This window comes from Protopterus annectens, chromosome 9.part0 (assembly GCF_019279795.1).
Source record: "Protopterus annectens isolate FY-2018-M chromosome 9.part0, PAN1.0, whole genome shotgun sequence".
Lineage (NCBI taxonomy): Eukaryota > Metazoa > Chordata > Ceratodontiformes > Protopteridae > Protopterus > Protopterus annectens.
Window position 1 is genome coordinate 318,373,616 of NC_056743.1, and position 20,895 is coordinate 318,394,510.

At 41.1% G+C, this 20,895-nt stretch overlaps 1 protein-coding gene across 1 annotated transcript in view; it reads left to right on the forward strand.

Moving 5' to 3' along the window:
* ANKFY1 (ankyrin repeat and FYVE domain containing 1) overlaps positions 1–9,706 on the forward strand; it is a 1,799,901-nt gene extending 1,790,195 nt beyond the window's left edge. Inside the window, exon 28 of the mRNA XM_044082101.1 lies at positions 7,266–9,706. Coding sequence (XP_043938036.1) covers positions 7,266–7,398 — 133 coding nt within the window. The 3' untranslated portion in view covers positions 7,399–9,706. The remainder of the gene's footprint in view (positions 1–7,265) is intronic.
* The last annotated feature ends 11,189 nt before the right edge of the window (positions 9,707–20,895 follow it).

Consider the following 20,895-nt stretch of genomic DNA (forward strand, 5'->3'; position numbering starts at 1 on the left):
TGCCTCTTTAGGTTCTACCAAGGATCAAAGGAATGAGACAACGTGGTGGGGAATTGAGACGAAAGGTGGGAGAAATAAGCTGAAAGCAGTACCTATCTCAAATCCATTATGCTTAAGTAGGACAACAGAGGGATGATAGGAAGGACACAAGGACTGCAGCAGTGAATCTACTCAGAACATCTGCAGTTACAGTAAGTTCTTAACACAGCTGTTTATTCTTCATAATATTCCCTGTTGCAGTCATTGCTTCTGGTAAGACTCACAGCATATTGAGACAGTGGCTGTCTCCTTGATTTGGCTATTCAAGAGAAACAGACCTTGGAGAATGGCTATGTCAAATCTTGACCTGACCCTGGGTAAAGAACTCAAATTGTATTGTTTAGAGAAGGTGTGGATAGAAGACCATGCATCTGTTATCAGAATTGACAGGGCATCAATACCTATCAGGAACGATGTGCTGGTTTCTGTGTCTTTTGTGGAATGTGCCTTTAAGTTGCCTGATGTTGGTTTCCCATGAAAAGAGTAAAACCAAATAGCGTGAAAGCCATTTTGCTAAGAGTTTATTTACTGACAAGTTTTTTCTCCCTGCCTTTGGAAAAATTTACAGAGGAGACAAATTCATGATCTGTTTTTCTGATTCTATTTTATTTATATCCAAATAGTCTTATCTGCCTGTCCAAGACATGCACAACATCTGGCCATTTGAATTTTGGTTTTGGAAAACAGTGCAGAGATGTGAATAGGCATGGTTGAGGGGAATGGTCTTTCACAACTTTGGATATAAAAGAAGAGTGGCTATGTCCTTGTGAAGAATAATTTATTTTATTTTTTATTTTACATTTTACATTTGTTGACCGGGCTAGTCTAGCTGGATACATATCCTTTTTCAGTAGAGGCCCGGGGAGAAAAGCTCCCAGTAATGAGAAAAGAAACACACTACAATTAAATAAAGGTACAACATTATAAAGATAAGAAAACAATACGACATGGTATATACATGCTAGTGGAAAGAAATGCTTAAGTTAAGGAGGTGGCAGGACAAGCTAAGTTGGTAAGATGACAAGGGTACATGTGGAGGAAGTAAAATGCTAGATAATAGCTTGTGAGAGAGAAGAGTGTAGGATACTATGAGACATATAGGAATTAGTCTGGGTTTAGACATGAGCACAACCAGTGGGACTTTAAATATTCTCTGAGATTGTTTTGAATAGTTTAAGTGAAGGCATGAGTCTAAGGTAGTTGGGAAGGGAATTCCATTGCTTTCCAATAGAGTTAGCATAAAGAGCATCGCCGCCCAAGTTATTAGATTTGATGGTTAATACTTGATTACTGTTTGAAGACCAAAGGGAACTTAAGTTGGTGTATTGGGTCAGGATTTTGCTCAGTGAGGGGGTTTTGTCTGGTTGATTAATTATTTTGAATGCTTCCGTGAGTTGATTGAATTTAAGAAGATTGGGCAGTTCTAACCAGCCTAGTTTCTTGAGGTTGAGACAATGGTGGGTACGATATGGTGTTCCTGTAATGAATCTGGCTATATGGTGGTAGGTGGTAGAAAAGTTATTGAGTTCACGTTTATTGAGGAAGGAAAAAATAGGGGAGGCGTATAGTAGGGTTGAAAGGAGATGAGTGCGGGCAATGGTTAATTTTGCATGAGGAGTGAGAAAGTTCCTGATTCTGTACATTGAACCTAGTTTCTTGTTAACTGACTTAATGGTTTGGGCAATGTGCATATCAAATTTGAGCTTGTGGTCAATAGTGACACCTAATAGCTTGGTGTGGGAGACGGGCATCTTACATATTAAAGCTTGCAGCCACAAAAAGCATAATCTTTTAGAAGAGCTGAAGCACAAGTTTCTATAAGAGACGAGAGTTAATCTTTCTAATGCATGTTCCCATTTTTTTGTTATGTGCGTCTTGAGATGCAGTGGTCTATGTAGGAACTGCTTGACTAGCAATAGAAAGTATAAAGGGGTGCTAATAGTAGGCACTGTTGAGACAGCAGTATCATGTACCTTCAGAGAAGTATATAATAGCCATGATTTGTAAATTTCTGACAAAGATGAGAACCAGTGACATTCCAGATGAATTAGGGCCCTGGTCTGTAGCAAGAAAGAAGGCAACTTTTCCACTTTGCTAGGTATGCTTTCTTTGTATTCGGTTTTCTAGCCTCTCTGACTATATGCATATCTGTCCTCTGTAGACATGTCTGGAGAATTATCCTTATTGTTCTAAGGTTGAAATGTAGTAAAAATCCTGTGTCAAGTGGTCAGAGCTCTTGTTGAAGAAAGGGGGGGGCGGCAATGTAGGACATTATTGATACATTGAAGAACCTGTGAAATGTAATTGGAAAATCATTATTTCTCTTTTGGTTATGTCTTTGGTAAAAAATATGATATCTAAACATCTGACAATTTACAGCAAAGTATTAGAAATGGGAAATGATACAGGACTTAGTTAATGAAATCTGAAAAATAAGACATATATATATATATATATATATATATATATATATATATATATATATATATATATATATATATATGTAAGCGCTATAGAATCCTGAGACCAAAATCTCGAAAGTTCAAAATACTGAAAACTCAAAATACTGAAAATGCACAGAATACCAAAACTTACTATATTCCACCACAAGTACATATAGAAATAAAAGGCAAACCATATTGATCTTCAAGTATACGCAGGGGGGCAACCCCCCCCTGCACCCCCCCCCCCATGTGGGGGGGGGGTGCAGCCTGCTACTTAAATATATCAACTCCAAGATTGCACTTAATGTAGTGAAGTGCAGTTTCGGAGTTGATAAATTTAAACAGCAGGGAGTGTGGAATATAGTAAGTGCTGGTATCTGGTGTGTTTTCAGTATTTTTAACTTCCAGATTTTGGTCTTCAGGAATTTGGGCTTTCAGGATTCTGTAGCATTCCTATATATATATATATAGGTTCATAGGTGTGTACTAGGCTAATGGCCCTGGAGCCTTTACAAGCCTGGCCCATAGGATTACGCTCCAGAGACCTCAACCTCTTTACCAAGCTGGAGGGACAAGTTCATAATCCAGAGACTGCCCATGCTATGGAATAGACTTCCCATACATGTCAAACAGAGCACATCACTAGCTATCTTCATGAGAAATCTTGATGAGTGGATGGGAAATAGAAAATTCACCCTGGGGATCACTCCAGTGGCTCTACTTGACAGAGGCACTGGGAGCTAAGGTCGTGTGGCACAATGCCAGCGTATGCAAAAGATAAACGTACAGCATGCCTGCGGATTGCACAATCAAAGTTATAAGTGACGCAGACTGTAAAACTGCTAAAAATTAAATAAAAGAATGGTAGGAAGCTTAGCATCTGTGTGACTTGCAGGGTAGGGACTGTCTGCTATATCAGACATTATATTAGATTACTGAAAGAGTGGGAGAGAAGAATATTAAGTTAAAGCTGAACCCTGGTGAAGTTCCTTGTGGACCCAACAACAGATGGTGTCATCAAAAAGGGATAGGAACTACAGCATATAAGATTTTCCATGATAAGTACATGGATCAATCAAAGGAGCGTAGAAAATTAGAAAAAAGTGACAAAAGAGAATAGAAATTCTGAAGGAGCAATGGGAAAAGAATTGAGAGGCACCTACAAAGTCTATAGATAGTTCGGGATGTCTGCATGGAAATGTTTACATAGGTGTTTCTATACATTTAGTAGGCTTCAAAAGATCTCCCCCAACTGGGGAGTAAGTGTTGGAGATGTGAAGAGGAGTGAAAATATTGGGAAATATGTATTTTGGGAATGTACAGCATCGACTTCTTTTAAAGTTTCCTTACAAAATCCTTTGATACAGATGGGATGAACAGAATGCAGCAAGTAAGATGGTCTTTGTGAGTTGAGGTTTAGGGTTAGAAGTGTCAGGTTATAGTATGGCCTTAAGTTTAATGCTGCTGGCAACCAAAAAAGCAATAACAATAAAATGGAAATCAGATTAATCCAACTTCAGAGGATTTAGTGAGCAGAAATTAAAAAAAATGGAGGTGGAGATCTTTAAAGGAGGGAGGAAGTAAAATGCATAAAAATAAGTGGCATGTTTGGGATCAGTGCATATCTGATAGTAGTCAAGAAAATTTGTGATGTGGGTGGTTAGTGAAAATGTGAAAGCATGGCAAAGACTAACATTGAAGTTATAAGGAAAAATGTATAAAGTATGAAGTTGACAACAGAAAATGTTTTTAAAATTTTAAAACTAATGTTACAAGTTAATGTAATGAATAAACTTGTCAAAAAAAAGATTGCTTCTGCTGCTCAGAACAAATGGTAAAGGATCTCTTAAGGGTAAATAAGTATTTAATAATTACAAAGTTCAGAATGATTACCCTACATAGCCTTCTTGTGCATCTCCCCCCTCAAGCCGCCTTGGTCTTCATATGCCTACAAGATGCTTGTCCTCTACATCCCTATAGCACAGGTGCACAGAAAGCTTCTAATACTCAAAAGCAGTGGGAGAAAACCACCAGCACATCCCTGTGTCCCCTGGCTTTTGTATACTGCCCCCAGCATCTTAACATAACACCTAGTTCCAGTAACTGTGCTTTGCTTGATCAACAGCATATACAGCTATCTTAACCTGGATGGCTGCCTTATTTAGATGGCCTCAGCAGAAGGAAGTCAGAAAGATATGCAGTATACTGTAGCAAGTTTCAGGCTGCTGGGTCTTTCTCAAGTCTCATCTGACCCCTGCAAGGAAAGTAGTGACCCTAGGGTCTTAACTGGACACAGTAACAATAGACCTTCTTTTCCCTCAAACACAAGGTCCTCTTTCTGTCCAGTTTCTTCACACAGTATTCGCTAGAGATAACGCAAAGGAGTTCTTCAGGATCCCTGGCTACATGGCACCCTGCATCTTGAAGATACCTCTAGCTTCACATGATTAAACTGTAGTGGCATCTCCCAAATATATGGTGCCAACACATACAAACCCTGGAGGTCACAGTTCCTGCCTTGCCCAGCATCAAAGGGAATATGTTAATGGTTAAGGTCTTCGCCTCCCATGCAGAAGGTACAAGGTTCTATCCTGACATCTGGCCAATCCCTGTTTAGAGTTTCCATTTTCTTTATGTTTCTGTTGGGTTTTTCCCACTTCTGAAAAACATGCGGAGTGTTTCCATCTCAAACCCACCAAGAATGGAACTGTGGACAGCAGCACAGATTCTACATGGTGCCCTACATTGAGAAGTGTTGCACAGACCATATGCTTTGGGCATCTACTGTGGGGCACAGTATCCTCAAGATAGTAGAACATGGGCCACAGACTGCATCCTGTAGTAGGGTTAGCCACTTAGTGTAAAATATGTCTCAGGGTGATTCGGTCATGTTGGCTAATGTCACTAAATGGGCATGGGTATTTGCCATTGATAAATGGGTTGAGGATCTGGCATACTCCAATCTATCCTAGGGACCCATGCTAACAATGGGAGGGGTGTTTGTGCCCCTTCTAGCCAGTGTGTGCCTGCCATAAAGCCCAGAAGCCCTGGGTCAGTAAGCCACTAGCTGCTAAATGTGGTGAATGAGCTGTCACTCAGCAGGCCATAAATCTACCTGCAGTCTTTCACGACCCCTAAAACCAGGAGGAAAGCCTCCTAAACTCACTAGATGTTCACAGACAGCTAAGATGTACTTGGACAAAACCATATCCATTTGAAAATCTGTAAAACTGTTTGGCTTATTCATGTACTCAAAGCTAGGCCAACCAGTATCTAAACAAACAGTTGCAAGCTGGAGCTCTAAAGTTATCCCTTTTTGTTATTTTGTACATGGCAAGTCCTTGTCCTCATACCCTCAAGCTCATTCTATCCAGAGCAGTGGCATCTTCTGAAGCCTTCTACGAAAGGGTGAATGTCAGGGCTATACTGGAAACTGCCATCTGGTCTTCTATACACACATTCACTAAAGACTAGAGGATTTGATGCCTTTTAAAGATCCAGAGCTGCCTTCACTAGGTTATTCCTTTCCCTTCAGCTCTGGAAGTCACCCTTTGGGTAGGAATACCGCTGCAGTGATTTCAGTCAGAACATAGTACAGTTGTGTAAAAACTTGCCTTAATTGATGTCCTACTGATCACTGTTGCAGTATTCTTTCCCACACGTCTTCCCCACTACATTCATTTTCTACTGTCTGTCTGGCTTTCTCTTTTCTCCCTCTGCCCTGTCCTGTAAACAGCATCTTTGAACTGAGGGAGCTTCCTTGCCCCTTCATGTTTCACCCCACCTAGCTGACCAGCCTCTCTCTCAGGGGTCTTCAGGAACTGACTTAGAGATAGTTTGAGGAATTATGCTCATATACTTGTCTGTAAATCCCTACACATACAAACTGAGGTCACACATCAGACATACAAACCTGGGAAGGTAAAGATTTGGTACCGCAGCTGGATGTCCGTGGTGATAACGCCATTGATTAGGAATACTGCAGCACTGATCTTTAGGACATCTACTGTAATGGTAAGTTCTTACACAGCTGTACTTTCCCAGTTCTTTTCATTGGTTTTAACCAGCTGAGACAGCAGGATCAGTGTTACTTTTTTGCTTTAGAGGAGTTTTTTAAGAAAGCCAGTGCTTCATTTATTTTGTCCAGCCCATGTAAGATTACTATTAGAAGCTGAACATTTAGTACTGTGCCAGATGTGACTTTAACAGAGATGTCTTTGAAGAGCACAAATCCACCACTTTTCCGTGCTTGAATACTGGTAAGTAATTCAGAATGAATATTAAAGCCTACAAGGTGAGATTGCCTCAAAAAGGATGTTGAGACTTAAAAAAAAAAAAACTCAAAATCCTTTACAGCATCTTGATCAGCAGATCCACCCATCCCCAATGATGTCTTGCTGGTTTGCAGAATGGCTGTTGCTTCATAGATTGCTTATTTGTTATTTTTTTGCTAAACCTTATTCAGGCCTCTTCAGACTTTCAGCCTCTTTTAGAGAGTATTCCCTCATCAGAAATAGAAGGATATGTCTAGGATGGCTGTTCATATTAAACTGCTTTTGAACTACTCAGAGACCACTCTGATTACTGGGGGGTTATTCAGAGTGATCATTAAGGACCTGGCTGAGGCTGTCCCTAAAATCTTTAGTTAGGAAGATCACATGATGATCTTTGGAAATGTAAAATCTTTAATGTAAATTTTATTAAATTATGTATTACTTGATATATATTGCTTTGATATGTATTGCTAAAGTAATTTTTACACTTTCTTTTTATACTTTGCAGCCGGCACTGTGGGCGACTGCTTTGTCATAGATGTTCAACAAAGGAGATTCCTATTATAAAATTTGACCTCAATAAACCAGTTCGTGTATGTGATATCTGCTTTGATGTGCTCACTTTGGGTGGAGTTTCCTAGCATTATGCATAAATTCGATTTGATTCTTAAAGTCTTGGCCACACTGCAGAGCCTTATATGCAGACATGAGGATGGCTGAAAAAGCCCTGCTTTCTGTGCTAAGGAAAAGGACCTCATTCAGGACCTCGTGCTATGTTTCAGTGGAAATAAACTGCATAATTGTAAAATTATTAACAGCACATAATAGATTTTTTAACCCTTTGATAAATAGAACAATTTCAGATCACTGACTGGATCCTTAACATTGAAGGAGTCAACATTTCCAAGATCAGTGAGGTGAAGGAACTAAACTAAATACAAGAGGGTGTCATACTGTGAATGTGGTATTGAATAATTTTCACAAGACATACCAGATATGCCACGCTGGGACAGCAATATGAAAGCCTGTATGAGAACCCTGAGCTATGAAATACAGCAAGAAAATTCTTCAGGAGATTTGCAGCAGATCATGTCTCACTACTCTTTCACATAATTTCAGTAACTGTGTGAAATCTAATGAATTCATGTGAACCTATGGAGTCTTTCCAGTAACTTATCAGAACATTTAAGTTCCACTAGTATCTTTGGCAGAATATATCCTTCTCACTACTTGTATTAAACACTAAAATAATCTACATGTAATTGCGCTTTCATGGTCCATCACACCTACAGTTAGAAAGCACAGGGAAAAAGTAGTAAATGATGCTTTCTGTCTTGGTAGGGGAAACTGGAAGCCATGGATCAAGAATTGCTACTGCTAGACAAAAATTGTGTTATCAAACCTGAAAAATAGTGCTTCTGTCTAAAATCTGGTGTTGCTGTTTATCAGCATATTCAGTTTAAAAGAAAATCCAAGTTGTGCAGGAACTGTACTGTTGCAAAACACTGGTCAGTGATAAGCATTGTGTGTCCTTTGCTAAGGGTTGTAGCAGTGAAGAACTAAACATCACTGGGCATTCACGCCTGCTTTAAAATAGTCTATCTCATTCCATTAAAGTGGCAGCTCATATCATAGGGTGTTCTGATTGACTGAATTGTGTAAATCCCTTTAATCCATGGTGCCATTCTTTGTTTTGATTGCTTCCATGTAGTCTGTAAACATCATATTTAGCTATATGTGAGATTCATGTGTGCGCCTTAATTAGGATATGTGACACCAGTGACCTACAGGGTTAGTGAACATTGTTGTATGCAAGTCCACCTTAATCATGATCAAAATAATGTTTAAAACTAATGCACTGCCCAAAGAAATAAGCATTTAAACACTTGCCTAATTTTAAATTTGAGTTGCTTTTTTGTGTTTCCCTTGAGGTTAATGTAAAGTATGATTACTTGGCAGTAGTATGGTGTGATAAGTGGTAAGTGAGACATTATTTTGCCTTGCTTTTGACATGTCTGTTGTAGACCTTTTCCTTCCATTCTTTCACTGGCACTGTGATGTCACATGAGTTCAGGATGAGCTGTTTATGTCTTGGTTTAGCTGCATTTTGTCACTGTCAAGAGGACCAGCCACAGTGCTTTTGAAGTAAAATGGTGTTGCCTGTCAAATAGTATGCCATTTCAAACATGTAGCTTTTTATATGGGCAACATAGAAAATGTCCTAATAGAAACAAGAAAGACAGTCACTAACAGTAAACAAACAGAAAATATCTGCTTAGTCCAACTGTTCCAATTCCAGTTTGACTTCATTTCATGTCTGATGTTTACTGGCCCTCCAGCACTTGTACGTACTTCTTATGTGCATCTCTGTATGTTATCCTTTACCTGATTTCTACTTTAGAGCTGTTCTGAACACACACACACAGAATGAACCAGTGCATAACTGTTTTTTTTGTCTTTTACGTGTTAAAAAGGTGATTCAGCTACATTATAAAAAATGCTGGTGATGAGATAAAGTAGTCATTTTCATTGTGCAGACCTTTAATTGTTTTGCTAACTACCGAAAGGGATGTTAGAACCAAAAAGTGCATTCATAGTACACTACTTTCTTAAAATAAACTGCTGCTTAAAAAAGGGGTGTGAAAATGTATGTATTTCTTTCATTACAAAATAATTAACCACAGCAGTTTTTTTCTTATTCTTGCAGATCTCATTAATCACCTTTCTGTTAACTTGTTGCAGATTTGTTTGTTACGAAGCCAACTTTAACAGCTGGCAGATGAGTTTATATGCTACATTTATATGACTGAATGTATTGTATGTTGTCTGCTTAATTTTGTGTTGACATTAGATCAGCAGTGGTTTTAAAGTAGTAGATCCTTTATGCGATCCTTCATGTGAAGGTTCAGACAGCTGGCAGAGTACATTAAATCAGGAGTTTAAATTGTCTTCTTGTAGATGCTGACCATTTGTTTATTCAGCAATTCACTGTGTGTGATATTTGATGATAATACTTTTGTAGTTACCTGTCACATTTGAGTTTGGTTACATTAGTGAACTGTGATATTTCACTGCTTCTGTGTGATGTAATTGTATTTTAATTATTAATTTAAACTGAAAATTTTGTTAGAGATGTCTCAGTATAGCCTATCATCCATGCATGGCCAATTCCAGTGCGACGTGCTGCTGTAATAGATTTTCTGTAAGCTTTTTCTGTTGCATAGGTGGTATATTCTGTATCTTACAGCTGTGGATATGTTTATTTCATTCAAAGGTTAGCACTTTGCAGGGTAGGCAGCAGCTCTTTGTTTTCATAGTGAATGCAACTGCCACCAAGTGGATCCAGTAGGCATGAATCTCCAGCAGGTTTAGTTATGATGAACCATCTCGCTTACTTGTTATTCATGTCTGGGAAGTCCCATTCTTCCGTAGGTATTGCTTCAGGTTTAAGTGATTTTGATTTTTTGATACTGGTTAGAGAAGTAATTTCTATAGTTATTATCTTTTATCATGGTTTTGAAAAACCTTTCTCAACTATCACTCAGGAAGTGCAGACATGGGGGAAAATCAAACCAGTTTTACATCCAATATCATTGCTCACTGTGGACCTAGACCATGATTTAAAAGCCGTGGCTTGTACCAAGAGTTTTGAGACCATTCTAGCCTATCAGAAGAAAGTTCTTTAATATTTACTTAGACTACTTTTTTTTTTTTTTTTTTTTTTTATCTTTAAGTGCCACCACAGCTTTTTACCCTTCCTTAGGAAAGGATCATCAGGACAGTCTTCCTTGCTGTGTGGACATTTTTCAGTTTGGAGAAGATCTACCTTAGCTACACTTCAGGACTGTTCAGTTCTGTAGCATCTCCTGAATTCATTGATTGTTTCCCTGACTTAAAGGCCTCAGATACCTTTTGCATAATATCATAGGCTCCCTCTTCATCTCCAAGCTTCTCTATCTCCAACCATTTGGCTCATTCATTCAGTGGTTGAAGGAGCCTGGAGTCTGATCTCTGTGTTGGGTAAGAGTCCTACAGCCAATTCATGCCACCTGTAAATCCCAATGAGATCATCTGCTCAGCAGAGAGAGAGAGAGTCAGGTGGTAGGGAGCGGACCAACTTGATGGTCCTGAAAGCTGGCCTACCTTCAGCCCTGGCAAAGCACCCCTCCTGTAGCAGTTCTTTCAAGCTCCTGTTTGTGTTGGCTTCTGAGGGTAGTGCACCTCTTCTTCTTACTGATTTTCCTCTCAGCTTATTGGATGACTTGCACACAGCAGCACAAGCTTACTAGGATCAAGCTCCATAGGGTAGAACACCTAGCATTCCAACTAGGTGTCATCCATTTAGCAAACCAGAGCTACCTCTATACCCCTGGATGGATGGACCTGCAGTGGCTGCTCCTTGCTGTCCTCCTCCATCAGCCAAGCCATTATTCAGATTTGTGTAACTAGTGGTTTATCCAGGGTTTTTATCCTGCTAATCCACAGAGCTGTCTCCTGGAGAACTATCCTTAAGCTACATTTACAATGTTGTAGTTATGCAGAAGCTGAAGAAGATACCAAAGCACCAGGCTTGCTCTGTGGTGCATAGAGATAAAGTCCTGTGACCCAGATGATCAGAAGTCAACTAGAAATTGTGAAAGGGGGCCAGCTGGGAAGGTTGGAAATGAGCAGCCAGCACTGGATGTCCTATCCATGGGGGTGAGGGTGAGGCAGCCAGCTTTATCCACAGAACAGGTGACTCCTGGCAGAGGCCAGATAGATTGCAACAGGAGCACAGAATTAAGCAAACATGGGTATGCAAAGCAAAGCTTTTCCCTGTAGCAAGTGTGGAAGCAGACTTGAATCAGCAGTCTGGCATTGCACTTTCTGCTTTGGTAGTGCATATGATAGAATGTCATGAAGAAAGGTGTTTGTCTGTTTTAGATAACCATGTGACTGCTGTATAGTGACACCCTCGGGGAGATGGCGCATTGGTTGACAGCTCTTAGTAGAAAATGTAAAAATAAAAAAAAACAAATAGTGATCTACCTTGTGATATGGCGTCTAGGGGACTACTCCACTTAGAGCCAGTTGTCTCACCTTCTCCATTAATAATAAAGATGTTTTGATGGATTGGAACACATTTCTAGGTACTCCTTCCAGCTTCTGAACAGTACACCTGCCACTAGTGATACTTTTGAGGATGTCTGTGCTATGCTGTCACAAATTATCATTAGTCTCATGGTGACCAACTCTGCAAGCTCGTGGACTGTCATTGATGCCCTGGAAGTTCCTACCTGGTGCCTGTGGTAGTACACTTGGGCATGTGTGACTGAGTGCTTCTTGGGTTGCTCACTCCTGCATGAGCTTCAGCAGTTGTTGAATACTCCTTTCCCTGGGCCTTATTCCCTTATCCTAATGTTCAAACAAACATTTGGGGAATTCAGGGAGCAGAGAACTGAAATTTAGCCCATGCATGACTTGTCATTCCTAAAAAATGTTCTGCACAGAGGTTCATGAATGAAGCATTGACTTGGGAGAGACATGATCCCTACTTTCTGTAAAGAAGATAGCTACACTTGGCCCTGCATTTTGAGAATGACTTTATACTGATGAAGGTCATCTTGATCCTTATTTCATTAACCTGATCTGGTCAACCCCTGAATAGTCGAACATATAGCTGATGTGTAGTGTGAGATCACTTGAAGTATGGAGATAAGGAAGATGTTCTTCGTCTTCCATTGCTGCAGTCCTGACTATTGGGTATAGTCCGCGTCCCAGTCGGCCCGAATACCAGAGTATAAGGCTGACGTCGGTCAGGGCGCGTAGACTGGCGCCAGTACGTCAGGGTACTAATGCGCATGACCGACGTCATATCCTCAGTCTTTTTTGCCGCATGGTCCGATGCAGAAGCAGTTTTGCGAGTGCAGGTTGGCGTACTGAAATATTTCCGAAACCGGAGTTTCAGACCGAAACAGAGTTGGCTAAGTACCCCGTTGGGGAACATTTTGGTTTTTCTTGCCTCAGTATTTTACCGGATGTCAGAAAAAGTGAATAACTGTATTTCTTGTGGGAAACAGATACCTCATAGGGATTATCATACCTTGTGTATACCTTGTTTAGGGCCTGAGCACGGCGTTGTTGGTTGCCGCTCTTGTGCTAGGTTTAACAAACGCACTATTAAGAGGAGGTTAGACTGTGCCAGGTTAGTGTTTGGGAAGCGTTGCAATTACAAAATGCCGTCGGATGCTCCGGCCGCTTCTCCAAGAAGCGCAAGGATAAAACAGTGAAGCCTAGGGTTGAGGAACCGCAGTCCCGGACGTCGGTTCTTTGGAAGGCTCAGTGGAGCCGGAGGTTTTGCCAGGAGTTTCCATGGAGTCCCAGGCAGAAACTATACTCTTACAGGATGTGCCTTCTCAGGAGGTAGGCCAGGCTGAGGGGCTTCTCAGGTGACTGTTCTTCCCTCTCTTCCCAAGGTAGTTAGGGCCTCTCCTTCTGTTGCCAAAACTTCTATGAGAGGTAGGCCTACTTCAGCTTCAGTGGGGGCTTCTCCTACCATTTCAGGTTCTGTACCTAAGAAACATATGCTTAAGATGGCAGAAGATTTGATTACTATGATTAGGGTTCTATGCCCCGCCTGATAAGAGGCCTAGGGTGGAATCTGAGTTTGAGAGTTTTGAACAGTGTTCTGAGGCTTCAGAATCTTCTGTGGAAGATTTACAGGAGTATCCTACCTATTCTGATTCTGATGTGGATGATTCCACTCCTACAGCGTCTCCACCTGAGGATTTTTCATTTTCAGAGACTTTGCATTCCATGAGGGAGCACTTTAAATGGGAAGGCCAGGATTACTCTGACTCCAGGAAAAGGCTTAGGGAGTTCTTGTTTTACCCCAGCATAGGCCTTTAGCTATTCCTCCTGTGTTGAATGTGGTGGAAGATGTTTTGCAGAGGCTTCCTTGAACCCTGACTCTTTGCCTCCTGCTCCTGTTAAGCCTGATAGGTATTATAGGGTGCCCGAAGCTCATAAATATTTGTTTAAGAGTCCTAGGGCGGACCCAGAAACTATTTCCCAGGGGCCTAAGGGTGTAAAAGCTTCTGTGGTTAAAAATCCTGTCCCCACTGATAAAGAGGCGAGGGCTTTGGATAGGTGGGGAAAGAAAGTGTATACTTCTTCCACTCTAGCCATGAGAGCTTTGAATTGTCAGTTTCACATGTTAAAATATCAGAATTACCTTCTTTCACAATTGAAATCTAAGGTGGATGCTTTGGCGGAAGGTATTGAGTGTAAAGAGTTGCTGGATTTGGTTCATGTGTCCGAACAAGTGGGTAAGCATTCTTTGCAATGTGGTTTTGATGCTGTACAGGCCTCCTCGAGGGTGGCTGCTACCAGCTCTGTTCTTCAGGCATGCCTGGTTGAAGGATCAGAATTTGGCTGAGCATGTTAAAACAAGGATTTTGGATGCTCCTTTACAGTCTGATGTGTTGTTTGGTTCGCCTGTGGAAGCTGTTTTAAAGAAAATGGAGGACAAAGCTAAGTCTATGCAAACTGTTAAAGATTTTTGCAGGTGCAGCCACCAAGTTTAGTAGAAATTGGCCTGCTAAGGGGTGGACATATCCTGCTTATGATTCTCAGTCTAGGGGTAGGTCTAGGCGTGGTAGGGGCAGGGCTCAAAGTTCTTTTAGGCCTAGAACAGGAGTTCACCTGCTCAGACTTCTGGTGAGGGCAGGGGTCAGTCCTTTCGTAAACAGACCCAATGACCTGTTTCTTCAGCTGCCAGCAGATTCACGGCTGGCAGCTCCTTTGGGGAAGACTGTCTCTTTTCAAAGAAAATTGGGATTTAATTACTCAAGACAAATGGGTGTTGGATATCATTCACCACGGTTACAGATTTTATTTCCATACAATGCCCCCTTTCAAAGGCATGCCAGACGTTCCTCCTCTACAAAGAAAAGAGGCTCACAAGCAAGTTTTACAGTTACTCCACATAGGGGCCATTCAGCCAGTCCCTGTGTCAGAGAGGGGCCTAGGATTTTATTCTCGCCTGTTCCTTGTACCAAAGAAGGGGAACACGTGGAGACCAATTTTGGATTTATCTCTCCTCAACACGTTTTTGGACATTCCCAAGTTCAAGATGTTGACGTTACAACAGCTTTTACCTCTGCTGGACAAAGATCACTGGATGGTAACTTTAGATCTCAAGGAAGCTTACCTTCATGTGCCTATAAGGCTAAGTTGCAGAAAGTATCTGCGGTTTCGAGCTGGAAATTCTCATTATCAGTTCTCTGCATTGCCCTTTGGCTCATCTACTGCCCAGAGTATTCACAAAGGTTCTGGCTCCAGTGATAGCTTACTTCAGGCTTCAAGGAATTCAAATCTATCCTTACTTGGGCGACTGCCTGATTCTGGCTCAAGAAAAGGAAGACCTTCTACAGCATCTGGAATATGTTATAGCAGTGCTAAGATGCCTAGGGTATTCTGTGAACGAAATAAAGTCCAGTCTAGTACCCTCTCAAGACATGTGCTTTCTGGGTGTAGGACTGAATACAGCAGCCCAGATGGCCTTTTAACCCCGGACAAACAAAAGAGTCTGTCACTTTACTTCCATCAACTATCTCATCAGTCCGTGCTGACTGCAAGGACAGTCCTTCAAGCATTAGGGTTCATGGCATCTTGTATTCTGGTACTTCCCAATGCCAAACTGCATATGAGGAAGCTACAATGGTATCTCAAAATGTATGGACACAGCATTGCCAGGATTTGGACACTGTCATTCAAATAATACCTTGCATTCAAAAGGAATTTTTGTGGTGGGCTCAGGAATGTCACCTAAACAAGGGACTCTCTGTGACCCGGCCAGAGGCAAGTCAGATTCTAACGACAGATGCCTCGGACATTGCTTGGGGAGCTCATCTAAATGGAAAGTGGATACAAGACAAGTGGCCTGCCAGACTACAGCATCTACATATCAACATGAAGGAGATGTTAGCAGTCCAGTTTGCATTAATGGCTTTCAAGGAGTTACTTCTTCCAGGGCAGGTGTTGATTCTAACAGACAACACAACTGTCATGTGGTACATCAACAAGCAAGGGGAACACATTCTTATCCTCTATGCAGGCAAGCAATGATTTTATGGGAGACTGCGCTAAGCTTGCAACTAACTCTTCAGGCAAGGTTTCTGCCAGGAGCACAGAACTCCTTAGCAGATGTGTTAAGCAGACAAATCATGGATCCCCACAGTGGAAACTGGATCTTCATGTATTTCAGAAACTGACAGTGTCATGGGGAACTCCAGACATAGATCTGTTCGCTTCTCCACTAAACCACCAGCTGCCAAAGTATTGCACAAAGGGGTTTCATCACACAGCTTGGAAAGTGGATGCTCTGTCTTTCAGTTGGAAAAACCTTCATGTGTATGCCTTTCCACCTCTACCGCTTCTTCCAAAGGTACTATTAAAGGTCAGACAAGACAGGCCAAGGATGATTTTGATAGCTCCAGATTGGCCTCGGCAACACTGGTACCCACTTCTACGGAGTCTGGTAAAGAAGCCTCCATGGCCTTTACCTCTGATTCCTCATCTGTTATCTCAGAAGGACGGTCATCTGCTCAATGTCAAGCTTCAATCTCTTCATCTCACAGCCTGGCATATTCTGTGTTGAAACACAGCAGGTCTCAACTTCCTCAACAAGTTTTGAATGTGATTATGGAAGCTAGAAGGCCTAGTACTAGGAGAGTGTACGCAGAAAAATGGAAGAGGTTTTATTTTGGAGTACAGCAAAGAATTTGGAGATTTCAGAGCCTAATTTGAGTGTGGCTCTTCAATATCTTACTGAATTATTGGACAAAGGTTTGTCCTTCTCTTCCATAAAGATTCATGCTGCAGCAATTTCAGCTCACTATGATTGTGACCCACCTTTGTTTTCGCATCCTTTGTTCAAGCAGTTTCTTAGAGGGGCAAAGAATATAAGACCCCACGTGAGCTCCTACTCCTGCTTGGGATCTCAATTTTGTGTTGGAAAAACTTACTCTACAACCTTTTGAGCCTGCAGCTACTGCTGAATTGAAATATTTGTCATGGAAGACTGCTTTTCTGTTGGCTATTACTTCTGCAAGAAGGGTGTCTGAGTTGCAGGCCCTTATGGCAGTAGAGCCTTTTTGATTTTCCATAAGGACAGGGTATCATTACGTACTAATCCTTCCTTTATGCCTAAGGTGGTTTCTAGTGTGGCTTTAAACCAAACTATTCATTTGCCTACTTTTTGCAGATCCTCAAAATAAAGGGGAAAAGATTTTGCACACTTTAGATGTACACAGGCAATTGCGTTATTATTTGAGCAGGACTAAGAATTTTAGGCAGTCTCAGCAGTTACTTGTTTCTTTTGCTTTGAGTTCACAGGGCAAGCCTGTGTCAAAACATACTATTTCTAGGTGGATTGGCTTTTGCATTGCATTTTGTTATTCCCATCATGGCAAGGAGATTCCAGCTGGGATTAGGCCTCATTCCACTAGGGCTACTGCCACTTCAACAGCATTTCTAAGGGGTGGCAACTAAGGATATTCTGGAAGCAGCTACTTGGAGTTCAGTGCATACTTTCTCTAGGCATTATCACCTTCCTATATACTCTAAGACTAGGGCTGGTTTTGCCACAGCTGTTTTACAAGGCATGTTGTCAGCTCCTACTACTTTATAATTTGCCAGCCTCCCTTACCTCTGCTTTGGGATTCTACCCAATAGTCAGGACTGCAGCAATGGAAGACGAAGAACATAGTACAGTTTTGTACCTACCATAAATGTAGATGTTCGAGGATTCCATTGCTGCAGTCCAATCTCCCTCCTTCCCCTCTGTGTTAGGGGTGGTTGTGTAGGTGAGTTTACATGCTTATATTTTATATATATATATATATATATTGTTGTATATATTATACATGTTTTTGGTGCAGGTTGTTTTGGGACTTGTCTTTTGGGTCTTCTGACATCTGGGGCAAGAAAAGACTGAGGATATGACGTCGGTCATGGGCATTAGTACCCTGACGTACTGACGTCAGTCTAATGCGCCCTGACCGACGTCAGCCTTATACTCTGGTATTCGGGCCGACTGGGACGCGGACTATACCCAATAGTCAGGACTGCAGCAATGGAATCCTCGAACATCTACATTTATGGTAGGTACAAAACTGTACTTTTTCCTCTTGCACCCAGGTTTCAATAATCTTGATATTAAGAAATATAAAGATGAGGGTGTGTGAGTTGCAGTGGGAAACCCCACGCAAAAACACTTTATATTTCCCAGTGGCATGATACCATCTGGGATTTTTCACCGAGTCTTAAGTTAGTGGTTAGTATTGATTAAAAGCCCTGGATATCCTCCTTTTCCTGGATTTGAATTCTTTTTATTTTGGCCATCTTCAAATGCACAATTGACAATAGTAATGGATATATTTCCAGCATATTTAATAACGGAAATAAAATGTACATAGATGGTCCTGTTGGAGCAAAAGCACACATTGGGATTTTTCTCCAGTCCTACTGTATAAGTTCCCCTCTTCCTGAAATCAGCTACATCTCTTGAGGTGTAAGGTTTGCATCCTAAATTATAAGCCATAGTGAGAATGTTTTCTTTTTGCTGCTTCCTAGTCCATAGGAGATCAGGGGACATTTGGCCTGTCCTGGATTTGAATCAGTTATAAGAATTTTTGAAAGGTCTGTATTTTTGCTGGTCAGGCTTTACTCTGGTTGCAGTGTTATGGCCACCCATAATTTGGGGGAGGGGGGGTATGCAGAGGGGCTTGCCATCTTTAAGAAGCATATTTGTTTTGATTATATTGTACATGCTGACTTAATTTTCAGTCATGTCATTTGGGCTTATAAGGATTTTGAATGGAAATGTGCACAAGGCAGCCTCATGCTGTGGGTTGTAAGTCTTTCACCTGTCATGAGCTGATGGAGGCGTGGGAATGCTTAACCCCTGATAACAGTCTTGTACATGCTGGGGTGTCGGTACTGATGCTGCCATTTTTAAGTGTCTACAGTTTGATTGCGTGTGGCTAAATGAGATAGAGTAGCCCCTTGAATCATCCCCAGTAAAGTTCAACTTGGGACTGCAAAGTGTACCTTTCTGTCCTTCCCTTGAAACAAGGAAGGCTTACTGTCTAGGACTGAAGAAGCTCATTGGATCACTCCTCAGTGGATGGACTCAGTGTGTGCATGTGCTGTTCAAACTTCGGACAGCTCTCTGCTTGTGAGTGTTTGTACATATCTTATGATTAGGCAATATCTCATGCTGTCCGAGCACTGGGGCATCATCACTCAATACCGGAAACTTGTCTTTCATTTGAGTATTGTTTCTGGAATTGTATGAGCCCATCCCCTATAGCTGAGAGCAGGGCTCCTGTCCCCACCACGAAGAGGATTCTTATAACCTAAGGTCCTTGTGTCAGAGAAAGACAACAATACGTATTCTGCTGAATTGACATTAGGCTTTCAAACAAAACCAAGTTTGTAATGCCAGGATTTAAAGTATCCTTACTGGTTGAAGCTACCACTGGGGTCTTACAGGGCTCGGATAACTGCTTACTTCTCTGTCTTTACCATGCAGATGCTGTGAGTGGTAATAGCCTTTGGTTCATTAAATTAACCATTGATTTAGTTTATTTACTGTTTGGTAACTGAATGAGTGGGCTGGTTCTTGGACCATTTTTTAACCACAACCCAGCCTGGAAAGCAAAAACATACATGTAACGGTCACAACAGATTACAAAGAAGTAAAAGTAAAATGCAGAAATTGAAAAGCAAACAAATGTACAATCCTGCATTATAGTAAATATACATAAAATGTAAACATCGGCTGTATGCAAATTAAGAAAACCTATTGAAATGTTTTTTAATGCAGTAGTGGTGTTGCAGTTGTATGTCATATGAGTTATTTTTTAGGTGAAATGAGATGGTCTACAGTACATGCTTGAGCATGTAGTATAGTGATTGCTGTAGTCCAGTGTGAGATGATGTAGAGCATGTTCCTAGTGGAGACTGATTATAACCTGTAGCAGTATCAATGGTTCAGTCCTACCACTTATCTAACCACTCACAGTCCTTAGATTAGATAATTTTTTATGTCCACAATAACTTGGAATATCAGTTATTCAGCCAGTTGTAAGCTCCTTGATATTGCATTCCAAAATCAACATTACCACTCAGTTTTGTGGATTTCATATTGTTGGTGTCACCGGTGCTAATTCCATGGTGCACCAGCAGTATGATTCCCTTAATGCATTTGTACTACTCAAAATTAGATACTCTCTTCCCATCACAGATAAACATATTCTGAAAGTCACTAAGTATATATGCAATGAATCTTGCATTGGGAATTCCATCTTCTTCACTCCAAAACTAAGGGTGGCAGGACTTAACCAGCTCAGCATCCAAAACTTTACGTGACTGCCAGGCCCCTCCTTATCTATAATGTTATATGAATCAGAACTCTTCTCCACTTCTCTTTTGCCAAGCATTAGAAGATGTTGCATGTATGAACTCGGAAGTCTTTACATGTCTTTTGCCAAGATTGAACGATGTTGCATCTATTAACAGTCATGGCTGCCATATTGCTTTTTGTAGTGTTTCCAAAATTTTAAAAGGTGATGTTTGTCTTATTGATTAATTTATAATTCCTAAACAATGTTTCATCAGTTTCAGACCAGGCAATTCCTTTTTTTTTCTGGTGATTTTTTTTCATATTAGTTGTTTATCCTTCCCCCTTAAGGCCTCAGTGCCTCTCCTGTTTCCCTGTGCCATTGTCAGTTGCTCTTCAGTAATTATAGTTGGTGTTTTGACAGATTATGTAACTTTCAGAGTTAGTGTTGCTCTTTGATTATTTAGAGCTGTTATGGATAAAAGGAGATCCTATGTAGCCTGTTTTCATCCAATTTAACACATGGGTTGTCAGATTCGATTGGATCCCTCCTCAACACCACCTATGAAGCATTACAGATCCAGGACTCTGACTCCTCCCCTACCCATAATTCCCTCCACTCCACCCTGTTACCCAAGATTCCATTTGCCACCTGAAGTGATCAGACATGTTTTGCGAGGGCTGTCATTGAAAAGCATATCCTGTATTGTTACATCAAACCTGCTCCCGGGCGCCTTCATAGCCAAACATC